Raw genomic sequence first — 17,934 nt, 5'->3', positions numbered from 1 at the left:
AGCTAATCAGTGCGACTCCTACAAGCACTGGGATCTTGGGACCCTCCCTCTCCTCCATGTCCCCAGGAGCATAGGGGATAACCTGCTCCTGGGACCCCAACAACACTTGTCTGCACCCCCGGGGTTCCCTGGAGTGGGGCAGTGACATGAGCCAGAGTCCAGCCAGGAATTGCTCTCAGGAGTCGTCGAGCCCCCGGGCCCCATGGCCTGGTCTGAGCATGTGGCTGCCCTCTTTGAACTTCTTCCAGGGAAGAGTCAGGCAGCTCTGCTGATGCACATGCTCAGGAGTCTCCAAGGACTCCAGACAGATCCACAGAAAACAGACAATGGGCAGGAGCAGGTTGGCGGAGCTGCAACTTTCATTGCGTTTGGTTGTCACGTGGTTTGCAGAGGCGCTTGGTGCTTGTGATGTGGCACAGTCCAGAGGACAGTGGTGGCTGGAGGGGCACCCACCGCGTCCACAGGACTGGCAGCATGGGGGGTCTTCAGGCTACCCCAACTGTAGAACTCAGATGGGAACTGTAACAGACCCCAGGGCTGGAAGGAATCGCAGAACCAGGCTTGCGTCTCCTCACTGGGAAAGTGGAGAAAGGTCTCTGAGGGCCCCGCGCTCTCCCAGTGATTCCTTAGTGCCGCATGGGAGCCAAGCCTGCCGCACTTCCAGTCCATTTACTTTAAGATTACAGGAGTTAAATATTTTCCAGACCTCACTAAAGGAGTGTGTTCTGACAAAGAAACCCCGTATAAAGCTGGTGAAGTTCTAGGTCTTTGCTGAGATGTTACCTTCTCAGGCGGACCTTGACTGCTCTGCTACCTTGAAGCAGAAGGCACCAGAAGTGCCGGCCCCACCACACAGCACTAAGCTGCTTACTGGCCTTACTATTTATTTCCTGAATACTATCACCACCCAAACTATTATGTCTATTTGATTACCTATTACCCATCTCCTCCCTGAGACACTGCAGCTGCTCACTGTATTAGCCTTAAGTATGACGGACACTTATGGCGTTAGTAGCCTTAGGTGTGATGTGCAGACCTCACAGCCTCATACTGGTTGCTGGGTGCACCGCAATGTGACAGCGTGACATGGACACGAGGCTTTCTTCTAAGGGGAGGCCAGGGTGACAGCAGGAGCCACCGCAGCTGTCTGGGCCTCTGGAGCCCCAGTGCCTTTCCTCCTTGTTAAGCTCTAAGCTCCGCCTGGGCACCAGCACCTGGGGCTCCACTGAGGATGACTCCAAGCTCACGGCCAAAGACAGGCAAGGCCGTTCCACCCAAAACGGAAGAGAAGGTTAAAACAGCTCCAAATTCCACTGTGTTCTCTGTTCTCTCTTGCCATTTCCTTCTCCAATTTGGGGAGGCTGTAACAACACGTGCTTATAATTTCTGGGCTCTGGTCCTGGTCCATGGCCAGGAAAATTTCAAGAGTCCTGAAAGAAGACCTCCCCCTACATCCCATTTGGCTCCCCAACGCTGGTTCTTCCCTTTCATGAACAGTTCAACTCTTATTTGAATATCCTTCAAGGAAAGCTGCCTCGCTCTGACTGCACGTAAGGAGTGACAGCAACATTGCTCATGCTCTCCTGTTCTCACTGTATCTGGGAAACCGACTATTTTCAATGGTGATTCTGTATTCTGGGCTCTCTGGCACATGGCTGGACCATCAGCAAAACTCCAGTGATGCAGACATAGCCTGTGGCCAGACTCAACACCATCCTGACAGCAAGAGGCGGAGCAAATTAAAACACCAGTAACACCCTGTCCCCTTCTGACCACCCCTCTCCTGATGGCCTTGCTTATGCCACAGCGACAGCATGCACATGGCCTGTACATGCTCTCACCTTGGCTGTCCTCACAGCAGGCTGGTCTTGCTGGATCGTGTGCAGTAACTCCCTCTCTTGTACATGTGTCCACAGTTCTCTGCCATTAGAACTTAAGCTCCTGAGGCGCACAGGCCTGTTTTTTCATTTTCCTATCTTGCACACAGCAGACACAACACATGTTTGTCTAGAGAATAAAGTGCTTATTTACATTTCTTTCTTTTTTTTTTTTTTTTTTTTTTTTTGAGACGGAGTCTCGCTCTGTCGCCCAGGCTGGAGTGCAGTGGCCGGATCTCAGCTCACTACAAGCTCCGCCTCCCGGGTTCACGCCATTCTCCTGCCTCAGCCTCCCGAGTAGCTGGGACTACAGGCGCCCGCCATCTCGCCCGGCTAATTTTTTGTATTTTTTAGTAGAGACGGGGTTTCACCGTGTTAGCCAGGATGGTCTCGATCTCCTGACCTCGTGATCCGCCCGTCTCGGCCTCCCAAAGTGCTGGGATTACAGGCTTGAGCCACCGCGCCCGGCCTACATTTCTAATCTAGTCACTGATTTCTCTTTAGCACTAAGAAGTCCAAGTAGATAAATGAAAAATCCTTGAAGGGCCTCTGGGAGTGCAGGCCCTGGCCTTTGAGGATTTGGAAGGACGGCAACTCCTGCTCGTCTTCTGTTCTTTCCATGCCTGGAAAACGAGCTGGGGAAGAAAGCCCTGTCCGCTGAATGGAGACAGCCATGTGAGCCTCTGCCAATGAATGGTATGTGCCTTTCATTTGGCCTTTTTGACAGACTTGTTATAGTTTTAAAATGTTTATATTAGCTCATCAGCACCACTGTTTCCAATTCTAATTTACTTTTGCCTAAGATTACACAGCTTGGATTATAGGGCATCTTGGAAAGGACTTGATCCAAGAGACTAGAAGGAGCTGAAATAATAGATCTGCACTGAGCTGGTCTAACTTTAGATGGGCTGGGAGACTGGACTCTCCCGCGGGCAGGAATAATGGGCGCCATTATCCATACTCCTTCCTCACCTGCTCCCCACAGGCTCTGAGGAAGTCTGGCCCATGGCCCAAGCTTAGCTCAAAACAAATGATTCATCCACGAGAGACATTATATGTTTCTTTTTCTTTTTTTTTTTTTTTTTGGAGACAGTCTTGCTCTGTTGCCCAGGCCAGAGTGCAGTGGCATGATCTTGGCTCACTGCGACCTCCATTTCCCAGGTTCAAGTGATTCTCCTGCCTCAGCCTCCCTAGTAGCTGAGATTACAGGCGCCCACCACCATTCCTGGCTAATTTTTGTATTTTTAGTAGAGACGGGGTTTCACCTTGTTGGCTGGGCTGGTCTCAAACTTCTGGCATCAAGTGATCCACCTGCCTCAGCCTCCCAAAGTACTGGGATGACAGGCGTGAAGCACTGCGCCTGGCCCATTACATATTCTTATTCCGATCTCACAGGGCTTTTATAAGCCGTACTTCCAAAGGAGGGCAATTGTTCATCCTTCTAGTAGCCATTGCTGAAGGGTCTGTGAGAAATGATTTGGAAAAAAATTAGGTGAGCAGATACAAATGAAGCCCAGGATCTCTGACACTGGAACCCACGCAACTGCTTCACAATGGATGTCTTCTCTGTGGCCTACATAAATTCTTAAGGGGAAAAAAGCCCTTCCTTAGGTCCCAGGCCAGCATCCTTTGCCAACTTCTCTACCAACTGAAATCACCAAGTCGAAGGTCTTCTCTCACCACGTTTGATTTTCCTAGAGCATCTGACAGAAGTGGCTGGCGCCCCTGCTCCTCCAGCTCCCTCTCCACTCTCTGGGGGCTGCTCTTTCTCTGTTGACTCTTGGCTCTCAGATGTGCTCGGCAAGTGGCCTCTCTTCCGGTTTCATGAACTTCCTCAACAGTCAGTTTATGCCGAGGGCCAGGTCAATGTTTCAAGCCATGCCCTCTCTTGTGTGCTTCAGAATTTCCAGTTACCTCATCCTAGACACCTCCAGTTGAACACCCTACCAGCCTGACAATGGAGAGCTCCACACACTGTTATGGAAGAGGGAGGTGCTCTCAGCAGGGTCCGTGTGAACAGTGCCGTCTGGAGTTGTAAGGCTGCTGGGCAGCATGGTAACAGAGAGGTTCCTATGCAACCAAATAAGTAAGGCTTTGGGATCTGTACTTAAAAGTTAATTATGGGTACACAAAGACGAAACAAGGACTTACAAAATTCTGGACTTCATAGACCCTAGACTATATCTAAAATATAGTCTTATAGCTTAAAAATGGTATTCCCTGGAGCAAAAAAAAGTCTCTCTCAAAAAGCAAACTTTTAGAATTCACAAGTATTTTAAAATAACATTTTATCTATCACGAAATGTTAACTAATAAAGGACATTGGACATTTAAGAGACAATTACCATTTCCTAACACTACCATTTAAAAAGGGTACTTTTGCGCACACACACACGACATGTAATTTCAAAATAAAGGACAAACAAAAGTAGCTACAAGAAAAGCAGCTAGTACATTGTCTGGGTTTTTAAATATCATCACAGATTAATGTGCAGTATCACACATGAATACTCATCCAAGGATCTCTATATGTGGGAGCCTCTGGTTTCGTTTCTGGCTAAGAGGTTAGGATATGGTTCCCCCAAGCATGAAACATTAGTCTCCCAAGATTCCGTGAAAAAAGGATGACCTGGTTTCAAATAAGCTTGAGGAACACTGTGTACCAGAGCCCCTCCTCTTAAATATTCATGATGTTCATATGGTAATAAAGGCTCCGAGAATCTTTGGGTAAAGAAATTTGTTTCACTGACCTTGGAAGGATCTGTGTACTTCACCTGCGATCACCCCTGAGAACTATTATTATTTGGCTACGCTTGAATATGAAGTATTTGGGTTAAAATATGAAATATGTTGGGTTAGAGGAAGAGTAGACACAATTTTAGCTTACTGATGCTGATGTCCTGAAGCACAGAGCGCTCTCTCTAAACTTTCCTATCCCTACCATCAGAGAAAGAGCCGTGAATGGCCTGGTGGCTGCTGGGCTATGACTGGCTGCTCTGAGAATCGTCTGTAAGCTTCCGACACTCTCATGCCCATTACTCATCTCTCTACTGTCTGCTGAGACCTCTCCTTTGCGAACACAGAAGGGGTCTTCTGACTCGGACCGGAGCTCATCCAAAAGGGCCGGCCTCCTGTGTGATGAGAACTTCAAACAGCAGTCCCCCCAGATCTTGAAGGTGACCTGACCCACCAACCGAGACTTCAGGTCAACAGGGCGACTTGCCTGTATAAAATAAACCCTAGCACTTTTTAAAAATCTTATTCAATGCTTTCTTTCTTCTTCACTGACAGGGCACTGACCTGCGCAAGGCCAGCTGTAGTGAGAGGTCTGAAACATTTCTCCACGTAAGTGTAATCTAAGTTGACCAGGGGCCTGTTCTTTCCACAGAATGCCTCTCCAGAAGAGTCTATCTAAATGGCTTCAAATGATCTAACAAAGGCACATGGACTCAGTATTAAGGTGGAAAAAGAAAAGGAACGCTAGTTTCGAATTATTTTTATCTTAGAATAGAAGGTCTCCAAGGAAAGACCCATGACGCTATTGTAAAATCAGGTACACAGGTTTGCCATGATCTCTTTAGCATTTCTAACAGGACGAGGATCAGCCCCTTCCTCTTCTCATTTTCCTTCCTATTTCGTGAAGGAACTATGTAAACCAAGAGAAGGCTGATGGTGGAACTATAACATTGTAAAAACTTAACTCTAAGTATTAGACTCTCCAAATTCACATACTAAATTAGAGTTTAGAAGAACAGTGCCTTGTACTTCACAGAAATTCAGAATTTCTGAATTACCGAAGGCATTTGGTATTCTGTAGACATGGAGAAAAGGCATTTGGTAGTTCTCTGAAGCAAAGTTAAGCCTAAAATGGCACAAAAATGCCCATTTAGGATACCGCTTCCTTCATGATGAAAACCTTAAAGGAAAGCCTGCTGGAACTGTGCACTGCACCTTTGGTAGGAAAACGAGGTACTTTAGAATGATGAGAATTTTGGACATGAGGTAATGCAGGGAAACTCATTCTACTAAATCTCCCATAATCAACTACTGTGTAAACGAGTGGATGACTCCTCCTGTAGATAAAGGTTTTGGTTTAATGCTGGCAGCAGGTGAACTACAACCACGTAATAAAACGTTCTGACAGCTGTTCCACAGACACTAGCACTGGCTGCTTATTTCTAAGTGGGGAGGCCAGGTACTGGTTTCGTAAGTTAGACTCAAACAGACTAGCACCCATACCTAGGTGAAAACTTCCTCTCGGAAAAGATGCACCGCTACGTAGTTCAAGTGAGTTTAACAAAGATGGACAAAGGAGGTACATAGGTGTCGGGTGCAGAGAAAGGAGGAGAGCTGCATTCATGGCACATCCACCATGTACGGATGCGTACTAGGGGCTTCACACATTCCACAGGAAACCAAGTACTTACATAGTATTCAGCAGAACTGACGGGACTTCCAGCCCTGAGAAGTAGCCTCGGAGGGAGGGAGCCAGCGCATCTGAAAAGACATGTGGAGAGAAGGCCGTGAGCCAGGGCTCCCCAGCATATCCCCATTCTCACGGAGGGTCCTGCTTGGCTGCCACTGCCCCACGGTTCCAAGATGGTACCCACTCACACTAGCCTGTGAGGGTCTCTTCCCCAAGGGGCTGAAAAGCATCAGAGCAGTGTCCTGAGAGGCGTTCCACACACCCTTATGAACACACGGGCAAGCTCTCCAAGGAAAGCACCCACCTCGAGAAGCGCCCGAGGTTCCACCAACTCCTCTGCTCTCATCCTCCTTTTAAAGGTTAGCAGCCATTTTGAGGCTAACATCCGGCACAGCGAACTCCTTTTCCTGGGCCTAGGCTGGTGAAAGGCTATCTAAGGGCTTTCTAAGCAGAGTATGGAAACAGCTGCTTTCGGAAGGAAGGGGCAGTTCATGACCCCATGCACACCAGTGGCTGGCCAGGACTTCTTTGCGATTCTGTTCCTGTTCTTTTAGAAAAAGGGTTCCAGCTTCTTGGCACTGTGGGTGTCTGGTACCCCAGGCACTCTGCTCACCCTGCTAAGGAGATGGGCCTACAGCCTTTAGCAAGTAGCCTCCCAGGTGGGACCAGCAGCCCTGTCTCTTCCATTAGCTTTCCAAAGTGGAAGGCCAGACGCAAACACAGGTGGATTGAGCAACACTTTGTCCATCTGGCAACATATTCCAGGTCCTATGCCAAGGAAAATATGGAGGGGGAAAAAAAATGGCTGGGCGTACTGGCTCACACCTGTAATCCCAGCACTTTGGGAGGCCAAGGCGGGCGGATCACCTGAGGTCAGGAGTTCGAAAGCAGCCCGATCAACATGGAGAATCCCCATCTCTACTAAAAATACAAAATTAGCTGGGCGTGGTGGCGCATGCCTGTAATCCCAGCTACTTGGGATGCTGAGGCAGGAGAATCGCTTGAACCCGGAGGGCGGAGGTTGCGGTGAGCTGAGATCGCGCCACTGCACTCCAGTTTGGGAACAGAGCAAGATTTCATCTCAAAAAAAAAAAAAAAAACGGAACAAAACAAAAACCAAAAGGGAAAGCGCACTTAGTCCTTAACAGCACCCATCACCGGCCATGTCAGTTTCGGACACAGGAAGGAGATGCCCGCCTGTCACCGCTCTTCCTTTCACACGGAGGCGGCATGGTCGCCCCATGACCACCATGAGCGGCCCAGAAGCACGGCTGGAGTGGAGAAGGCGAGGCCTGCGGGGCCAGGTGAGGTGGTGCCCTCCTGCAGGGTGGCAGAGGAGGACTTACTCAGATCTCCAAAGCTTAACGATGAAGCAGGAGCCATTCTGGCTGAAAGGGAGGTGCAGGGCGGTCTGGGAAGCAGTGCTGCACAACGCAGGGCTCTGAAGGGACTGGTGGAAAGCTCCTGCCTCATCTTGTTTTACAGGTGTGGACACCAACTGAGGTCTGGGGATTCTCAGTGACCTGGGTCACAGGGCCCAGTGGGGTCAGAATCCAGGATGAGGTCCCATGAGATCCCGACTTGATTCTAAAAGCAGGGATGTCTAGAAATTGGGTCCTAGAGAAATCCGACAGCACCCTGACCTTGCCCCTGGTCCAAGCACAAGAAGGCCTGAGAGTCTTTTCCCCACGGGCCTCCTCATGAGCGGTTCTTTCCTCACTGGCCTCACTGAGTCAGGAAATGCAGGCTTAGGACACAATGGTGCTTCTGCCTGCACGACTCCCTCAGGCCGCCTGTGCATTGGGTCTCCTCTGGCGACCATGCCAGATATGACCAGAGATCAGATGACCAGCACGAGCAGGCTCCTCAGTATCAGGGAAAGGCAAAGTTGCTGTCCTCAGGGCCACCAGCTGGTACCAAAGCTCATTTAAGGCAGGGCCGGGGTCACTCCCAGCACTCATTGCAATTACAGGGACAAGGGTCAGAAACTTCCCATGCAGGGAGGCTGGAGAACACACACTGGGAAATTAGAAGTGTGTTCAGAACAAAAGGAGGGCAATAGTGGGGAAGATGGGAGTGAGGTAGGGACGGGCAGGGAGGGGGACAGAAGGGTCCAGGGAATGAGAAGGAGAGCAGAGGTGGGGAGAAGAAAGAACTCATACCTACCCACGGCTCACGGCCTGGTGCATCTGAATCCACTTGCTCACTAAGCAAAGAGCAGAGTTGGAGCTGCCTTCCTGAGACAGGTGGGAAAGGATGGGGCAGGGACACAGAGCCCCCATGGCAGGTGGGGGGCTGGACACCTAAACACACAGTAGAGGGTGATGGGTCTGTGTGCACTGGGTCAGTGTGGAGCGCAGTGGTGCGACTGGTGCGGCCTGGGTGTGGGTTGGGGCACTGAGCCCCGACGAGGCCAAGACACGACGGTGTTTCACAGGAGACAGAGGAAGGGGAGGGCTGCCCGGGGAGGAGAGCCGCACAGTGGATGGCATGGTTCTGCTTTCGGTGCAGGTGACTGCGAGAAGGAAGCCCGGCCCCAGCCTCTCTGACCAGCTCTCGCACACAGCCCTCACGTTCTCACTCGCACAGGTGCCTGCGGGGTTGGGGACGAGCGAGCAGCCCGTCGTCAGGCTCTAGTCGGCCTGGTCGAGGCGCACTCCAGAGTGACATGAAGGTGGGTTCCGAGCTGTGGGGTCCAGGGGGGCTGTGCTCAGCTGAGGAGTGAGGACGCCAGCGATGCAATAGGTGGCTGCTCCTCAGAGTGGATGTGGTGGCGGGTGGCGGACACACAGACCCCTGAATTCATTGCTCTTGTGTCTCAGGCTAGGACACTACGTGCTTGCCAAGTGGGGGGCTCTTCTCACCGCATCCACAGACACCCACGGCCGCCTCCTCTTCCAGCCTGAGAGGCTGCGCTGCGCCCAGCTTCCAGCAGAGGGCAGTGCCCCCCAGGCCAAGTCTGAGCGGCTCATCCAGGTTCCTGCACCGCAGCCAGGCAGAGCCGCAGGGCTCATGGTGCACAGCAGAGTTCGGGCAGCCGGCCCGGGTGGTGGGAACAAGCTGCTCTGCGCTAATCACTGTGTGGGGGTAATGAGGAGAGGGTTCTTTCTTAGCCCCATTCGGGCTGCTTGTTCTGCTCGGCTTTTGGCCCCAGGTCATTCCTGCCCATCCCATAAGGGCTGCTTTACAGTTCTTAACAGGGGAAAACCTACAGTTCCCTCCAGACTGCCTGCGTCAAGGTCCTCTCCAAACAGTTCAGCAGGCTAGTTTAGGGCTCCTCATTAGAATAATGTAACAAGGGCTGGCCTTCCATGCAAGGCAGTGGCCCCTGACATTTCTTCATGCCATGTATAGAAAACATATGTGTACACACACACGCGCGCGCGCACACACATCCTTTCTCTCTTCCCCCATAGTTCTCACTCAAATGTGCACACTCAGTCTTGCACACAATTCCAGGGGCTTCTCAAGACCCTGTGAGAAACTTTAACACAATATACTTAACCAAACTGACCCTGATACTTAGTCTGTGCCAGAGACTGCGCTAAGCACTTCACACGGCCTGTGACATCTAAGGCAACATGGACGACCCTGGGAATCTTCTCCACTAGAATTTAACAATAGTGATAACAGTTGTTACTATGTTAGAGTTCACTACCCAGGGTCACACTGTTTGGGATTCTACCATCACTCTTCTTCAGGAATGCTCTGAAAATGCAGTGCCCCTGCATGGCTAACACTGTAAGTCTCCAACACTTAGCATGGTGACGGACTGGACAACAGGAGAGCACCAAGACACCCAGGAAAAGCAGCAGCTCAGGGTAAAACCCAAATGGAATGCTAGAGAAAGCGGCAGCCACCCATAAAAATAATTTCCATCCTTTCCCATTTATAGATGAGAAAATGAAAGGCCAGAGGATTAAATACAGACAGAATTTATGTTCCTAATACTGATGCCAAGGACAGGAAGACCTTGACTAGTCTCGGGAGGATGCCCTGCCTGAAGCAGCAGCCCTTCTGCAGCGGTGAGTGACTGGCACAGGGTAAAACCCTAACACTACAGTAATGATTTCCACTGCACTGTGCCCTTTCTAGGGGCTGAATCCCACTATCATACCTGCCCTTAGAAGAAGTCACAAGAAGTGCTTAGCAGGTGACTGGCTCAATTAATAGTCACTACTGAAAGTAAACACTCTCTGGTTTGACTGTTTTCTTCTCTGGGGAATGAAGGGGTAAACCTAGACAGTGGTTCTCAGGTTCCTGGACCATCGACATCACCTGGGAACTTGTCAGAAATGCCAAAACTCTGGGAGGGGCATCCAAACAGCACTGTAACCAGCCCTCCAGGTGATCACCAGGTACATGCTCAAGCCTGACAGATGCTGCTCTTAAAGTTTCAAAAAGTATGGCTGGATGAACACTGGTCTAGAAATGCTCTAATGTCAAGGACATGAGAGAGAAACGCACAGTTTGGTCCCTTCAGCCGTTTCTTGATACATATCGGCACAGTAAGGGCTCCGAGAAGTTCCATAAAGAAACCGGTTTGACTTGATCTAGACCTGTGCTGCCCAAGTTTATCCCACTGCAGGATCTCCAGATTATGGAACAGCTGTGCATCCCTGTGGGTGTTGAGAAATGCTTGTCTGGAAGGCCCCTTGCAGTGGTAGCATTTGGCGGATCTAAGAGGCTGGGCTGTGCCATCTGCATGCTCTGAGCTGGAAGACAGACCGCCAAACCAGCTAGTGCTCTGATGTCTCATTCACATGGAGCAGCTAGAGATTTTCTCTTACCTTCCCTAGCGCAGGTGCTGTACCTGAATGCAGGTTTCCCTTGCACCACATTCAGAAGTCAGCTATCCCTCTTTGAACAAAATAGTTAATGACAGTAGCTCGGGCAGGGTGCACTGGCTCACGCCTATAAACCCAGCACTTTGGGAGGCCGAGGCGGGCAGATCATGAGGTCAAGAGATAGAGACCATCCTGGCTAACATAGTGAAAACCCGTCTCTACTAAAAATACAAAAAATTAGCTGGGCATGGTGGTGCTCGCCTGTAGTCCCAGCTACTCGGGAGGCTGGGGCAGGAGGATTGCGTGAACCTGGGAGGTGGAGGTTGCAGTGAGCTGAGATCACGCCACTGCACTCCAGCCTGGCCACAAAGCGAGACTCCATCTCAACAAAAGACAAAACAAAACAAAACAAAACAAAACCCACAGTAGCTTAAACAAGCTGTTTTATGTAAACAACAGGAATGTTATATCAAACTAATGGGTTAATGTTTTGAAGGCATGGATATTCTCAGGCAGGTTTCCATGACTCTCCCCAGAATGGAGCCCTGAAGTCCCCTGGAGGGCTCATTCCCAATGCGGAGCAACTGCAGGGAACCACTCACACAGTGACTGACTGCCATCAACTCCGCTCCGCCCACTCCAGACCTCAGGACCCACTTTTGGGTGGCACCACCAAATAAAGCACGCTAGGCCATGACAGCAAGCTCTGTCAGAGAACGCCAGGCGAAGAGAGGCCGCCAAGCCCAGCATAAGCTGGTCCAACAAACTCCAAACTCATCGACCAGGCTGGAGGGATGATGTGCAATACAAAAAGATTGTCTTCCTTACCTCACAGTGCTGACTGCAAGATTCTTTTAAATAGCAACCCTCACCTCCATTTCTAATAAAGCACTCACCAAAACTGGAAGAACACTTTTTAGGAATTTCGCTGCTGCGTGAAATGAGGCCCTCTTGTAAAGGAACCACTCCTCCTCTCCCAGCCCCCCAGAATCGGCAGCCTATACTCTTTCTCAGCAGACTCAGAGGCATGAAAATGCCATCAGCATTCTTCATTACCTGTCTGGCACCTAATACTCCTTGCCTAGGGCAATTAAGTCGCTATGATCTAGGCAGAATGTCAAGATTTATATGACTTGGTCCTTGGCTAAGGCTGCCATCTCACCTGCCTCAACAGCTGGAAAGAGGTGAGCAAGAAAGTCCTGGCTGGAGAAGGCCATGCTCCCCGCTGGCCTTGTGCTCTTGCAGGATCTTCCAGTCATGATGGCAGGTGCTACTGAGGTCCGAGCCCAGGCAGGGACAAGGTCTAGACCACAAGGACAAGGTCCTAGGACTCTGAGTACATGCTGGTAAGCCCGATCAAAGCTGGGTTTAATTAAACAAAAGCCTCCAGGGAGAATTTCCTCTCCTGGGCTCTTAGACCCTTTTCCTGTCTGTCCTAAGCACAAGCTAGGCTCTGCTTCCAAACAGGCATGTGAAATGTGTCCAGACATCTCAGAAGTTCACTCGAGATGCCACTTGGGTTAAAGGCACCCAAGCGTGTAACACCCTGTGTCAGATTAAGTCCACAGTGGTTGCTTGTCATCCATATTTAATTCTGTCAGTCTGTTAATTTTTAACTATGTTTGCTATCAAGGGCCATTAGAGGTCCCCAGGAGCTGAGCTCAGTGAAGCGCATAGAACTTCGTGGCAGAACGCACAAAGCTTGAAGTTGGGGCGCCCCACTTTCCCATCCTGTCGCTGGGTCTGGCCTTCCCCACCGGCAGCACAAATCCTGAATAAAACATGATTCCATTTGGAGTTGATTTTCCTTTTCCCCTACTGTCACAATTGGTTTTCTTCACAGAAAAGTTCCCTTTCCCCTTTTAGGAAGGCTACATTTTATAATCCCAAAGTTTCTCTGCAGCCCTGGTTTTGTTTCCAAAGCAGTTAGAGTTCACATACTTTCCAGATGGCATCCAGGTACCTATGCCTATAGAAGGAAGACAAAAACCTTGGGTGCACAGCCAGTTGACCCAACCAGAGAGCCTCGTCTCGGTATACGCCACAGCCACGGACCATTCTCGCCTCGGCTCCAGTGCTTCTCTTCTTTACCAAAGTAAAAAGCCCGGGCCCTTAGGTTTCTCTTATCGGGGTCCTGGTCAGGAGTCCCTGTGTCCTAAGTGCTCCTCAAGCTTACAGGGAGGGCTCAGGAGCCTCTGGGCCACGCCAGATCAAATCCTGACAAAGGGAAGGCATTAGAAGAGCTATTTTAATCATAACTATGACTTTAAGCCAAACATGTTACTGTTTCCTGCAAAATAAACCCATGGAGATGTGCATTCTTCCCATTTATAGATGATGAAACTAAGGCTCAGTGCAGTTACAACCAACTTGCCTAGGATCCCAAATTTAGTAGAGTGGGTAGAAATTGTCATTAAAATCTGGTTTGATTTAAAAAACTGGGTCCCAGTTAGGTGCCAGGCCCTCAGCAGCACCTGACTGTGACAGCTGGGCCACATGGTTGTTAATCCCAGGGAACAGCCGAGCGCAGACGGCACTTCCAGGTGCAACTTGTTGGGACTCAGGGTTGGGCTCTTACTGCTAATAAGGACAGGGGAGAAGGTGTGCAGGATCTGGGGAGTTTAACCTTCCACAAAGGACAACATGGAACACACCTAGAAACCTGGACAACAGTGTACCAAATGGAGAGTAATGGAGTAATGGAGAGCAATGCTGCCCCCAGTCAGGAGGAGGCCCATGTTGAGATGTTCTGCCAATCCTGATTAATACTGTGATTTCGGCCAGGCGCGGTGGCTCAAGCCTGTAATCCCAGCACTTTGGGAGGCCAAGATGGGCGGATCACGAGGTCAGGAGATCGAGACCATCCTGGCTAACCCTGTGAAACCCCGTCTCTACTAAAAAAATACAAAAAACTAGCCGGGCGAGGTGGCGGGCGCCTGTAGTCCCAGCTACTCGGGAGGCTGAGGCAGGAGAATGGTGTGAACCCGGGAGGCAGAGCTTGCGGTGAGCTGAGATCCGGCCACTGCACTCCAGCCTGGGCCACAGAGTAAGACTCTGCCTCAAAAAAAAAAAAAAAAAAAAAATACTGTGATTTCTAGGGAAGTCTCCTTGGGGTGAGTGACCCTGGCCAAAGTCACACAGCCATACACAAGGGGACTGACTCTGGTTTCTGAACAGCATTTCCTTCTAAAACTGCCCAACATGGAGAGGCCTGGGCCTCAGTAGCAGCAGCTCTGGACAAAAGAACATCTTTCCCTAACACCCGGGATGGATGCTTCTGGAGGACTGCTTCTAAAGAGGCCAGTTGGGGTGGAGGACAAAATGCTGACGTCTCTCACTGCAAATGAGGGAAGAGGTGGAGAGGGTCGCCAGGGAGAGAGCATCTGCCTGGCCGGGGGTGGATTCTCGGGTTTCATGGCAGAACTGTGAAGAGAACAATCTCCCCAAGTACAAGATGTAACTCAGTTGCCTGGAAATGAGGCTGAGGAGAATCCTAGCAGAAGGACTGTGGGAAGAAAGTGCCAGAAAGTCCAGGGAGGAATGGGCTGGGTGACCCGTGGTTCTTTCTCCAGTTTCTCCAATAGGAAAGTGAGATAAGGCCACAGCTGGAAAGGCCAGGGACAGTGGGTTTGTGTAAAGTAACTTGCGAGGGCAAGGGCCATTACAACTCTGGGATTTCAGCTGCCCAGCCCCCTCCACCCCGGATGTATTTCCTGTCAGAAGGGTGTGCTGGTGGCCGTGTCCGGCCTGGTTTGGGGAGGCCCCTCTTGGGGATAAGCTCTCCCAGTGCTGGCAAAAGCTGTGGAGATCACACTGCCAGGAGCAGGGCAGGTGCCGTCAGTCGGTGCTGTGGGTGGCGCTTGCACTGCAATGCCTCATCTTACTCCCGTCATTCCTTCATGCTTTCCAGTCTTCCATTTGGCTCCAGCCGTGAGGCCTCTGCAGCCCCCGCTGGCGTCATCCACATGTGCTGACCATCCTGTCTTAACTGTCACTGCCTTGTGGATAGCTAAGGATTAGTCTGGGCTTCCTTCTCCTTAGTGAAAATTCAAGTGCCCCTTAAAAGATCCCTGGGAAGGGCTGCCTTGAAAGCAAACATTTATGAAGCCCTTCTAATATGCCGGGCACTCTCTTAAGTGTGTACATGAAGGATTACTGGCCCTTTTCCTGAAGCCCAGAGAGGTTAAGAAATTTGCTCAACTGAGGTCGCCCAGCGTGTAAATGGCAGAGCTCGTGTCTGGCCAGGGAGTTCCAAAGCCTGTCCTTTCGACCCTACATTCCTGCCACGAAGCCCCGCAGAGCTCTCCGAAAGCCGCAGCTCAGAGCACAGGCCCTGCCTCAGGAGGCAGGCACAGAAATCGCCCCAGGAAGGGCCTGGGAAAGGAAAGGAGACCCAGCCCACTCTCACAGGAGGCTGGCGCTGTGCGCATGAGGCCTGGCCTCCTCGTCCTCCCCTCCTCCTGTGAGAGCTAAGCCAGGTGCTCCTAGAAAGCCTCACCAAACAGGAAATGAGGCCAGGCTGGCTCTATTAGGAGACAGAGCGCTAGAGGGGTGGCTTCTCACAGTCTGACCTTCACAGAGCTGCAGGCTGAGAGGGAAAGGTAAATGTCAGAGGATTAACAGTTTCATTTATGTCTGAAAACAATGGAAGGCCTTAGGCAGAACAGCCCCAAAGGCAAGCTCTGCAGTCCTTCAAAGCCGTGGTTTTCCGGACAGTCACAGCCACAGCCACAGCTCTGGAGCAGACAGTATACATCTTAGGAAGCCCAGGCCTTCAAGGACCAGGCAGTCAGGGGTCAAGTGCTAAAGTGACTTGAGAGTCACAGAGCAAGCACCGGGAATCTCCGGACGCCTGCCTTGCTTTGGGGAGGCAGGACTGCCAGGTGCGGTGTTGAAGCCAACTCCCTGGGGCCCCAGACATGGCTCTTTCACAGGTTTACCTGTGGGACCAACGACCTTACAGCACTGGCCACTGTACAGGAGGTGGAAGCCAAAACCATCAGAGTCCTTGCCCTGTGAGCCGCCCATGCACCTGGAGGGGATCCACAGCTGTCTCGCTGCTGGGAGACTCCTAAGGAGCCCGTGCACACTGAGGTCCACACGCAGCACTGCCCTCGAGACATCCCCCAATACCCATGTATTTAAAACATACCTGACACCAAAGCAGAAGCCCTTGTGTCTTTTGCCTCAGTGTTTCCTACAGGGCATAGTGATGCAGACGCTTAACACAATTTGCTTTTCTTAAAATCTAGTTTTCAGAAGTCCCACCCTGCTGATGAGCAAATGCCCAGATACAGGGGTAGTGGGGACAGCCCTGCAGTTTGGGTAGCCCACCCACTATTCCCAGGCCCATCTACTCCTCTCTGAGTTCCCTTCCCGGTTAGCCTATGTCTCTCTTCCCATGGTCCACTTCTGTATTTATTTTGGGTTTAACCTTTAAAATTTTTCCAGTGTGTCACAGGGCCATCCCAAGGGACATGCATGCCTTGTCCTCAGGCAGTCTGTGTTATAATTTTAAAACTTTTTGGTTTATGTCCAGGTAAGCCGTACAGCAGCCCTATTAGAAATCCGAGAGAACTGCTGTTACCCTGGACAAATGAGGCCTCTGAAGAGGAATCAGGTAACCAGGACTTTCTCTCTCAGTCCTACTTACCTACAGAAGCTTCTGGCTGCACACTGTGACTCTGCCTGAAGTAGAGGGTGCATGGTGTTGTGTTTTGAGTATGTGGTAAGGACAGTATACTTTACCGGCTTTCTCTCTGCCCCATCACAAGACTGAAAGCAAAACATGAGCTCAAACCTAAGAAGCGCAAGTGTGTGAATGTGAGGTGACAGAACAGCTGTGTGCTCTCTTCAGTGTATAAGCTTTTTGAAAGCAACAGATGAAAGCTTCCTCTCCTAATTAATACATTTCAAATACCAATGACCTTGAAAGTCAACTGGATGATCACTTTTAAAAATGTTAACGATCTTCTTAGCAATCCAACGTCTCTGCTGCACAAGGTCGCTCTTTCATCTCTAAACATTAAGTCAGTACTGAGGCTTTTAGTCCTATTACCTTATCCAATAATTTCTAAAAAACGGGATCTGACGGCAAATAAGTATCCTTACTTTAAAGCTGGGAAATCTGAAGGGGTACCAGACCACAGCTGCAGCCGGGGCAGAGCTAGAAATGTGACTCAACTTCTTTTCAATGACACTTTGTCTCCTGGTCTTCCTTCCTGTGGATCCCAGTGGGCAGACTGGACACTGCACCCGTACATTTCACAGGGACTCCCCTAGCTAGACGCAGCATCCCTGCTGAAGTGAGGTCTCCTGGTGGATGAGATGCTTCCAACATGCAGCTCTTGGTGGCTCTTCCGGGAGCCCAGGCAGAGACAAGCAGCAGTGGTGTGACCTCGGCTCCAGGACCTTGCCTCTCCAGCAAGCTCGTTCTGAGTCCTTCTATGTAAAATAGACTTGGTGTCACAGGCCCAATTCTCCCAAAACCTCAGTCAAAGAGTAACACCTTTGCTCCAACATTGCATCACCATGAAAACAAAACGCTGCAGTCTACTTGAGATCATTTTTGCTCTGATTAAAATTTTTATTGAAATCTCTCAAAGGTCGTCAAGAAATAGTTTTTTGCGAAAGGGGGGAAGATAGCTAACAAATTCAACATGGGAGCTCCCTCTGCTGGTCTGCAGTAGGTTGGTATGTTACAAACACATTCCCAGAGACAAATCTAATTTGCTGGAGAAGTGGACAAAAGACAGGTGTGTTGGGCTTTGCCTCAGGAGAGAAACACTAGAAGAAAAAAAAAATCCATGTCTCAAAATAGAGCATAACATTGCTAAGAAAAACA

General features: G+C 50.3%; 1 protein-coding gene across 2 annotated transcripts in view; it reads right to left on the bottom strand.

Moving 5' to 3' along the window:
* The window catches only part of RBPMS (RNA binding protein, mRNA processing factor), a 191,884-nt gene that overhangs the window by 7,595 nt on the left and 166,355 nt on the right, over nt 1–17,934 (bottom strand). The window contains exon 7 of one of the 2 annotated variants that reach the window (XM_010370886.2): nt 6,305–6,374. In XM_010370886.2, coding sequence (XP_010369188.1) covers nt 6,312–6,374 — 63 coding nt within the window. In that variant the 3' untranslated portion in view covers nt 6,305–6,311. Of the gene's footprint in view, nt 1–6,304; nt 6,375–17,646; nt 17,877–17,934 lie in introns of those variants that run through there. The other variant, XM_010370885.2, reaches the window with a different exon arrangement.

The sequence above is a fragment of the Rhinopithecus roxellana genome, chromosome 9, assembly GCF_007565055.1.
Source record: "Rhinopithecus roxellana isolate Shanxi Qingling chromosome 9, ASM756505v1, whole genome shotgun sequence".
Classification (NCBI taxonomy): domain Eukaryota; kingdom Metazoa; phylum Chordata; class Mammalia; order Primates; family Cercopithecidae; genus Rhinopithecus; species Rhinopithecus roxellana.
The sequence above is the reverse complement of the archived record's forward strand: the minus strand, read 5'-3'. Positions and strand labels throughout refer to the sequence as shown.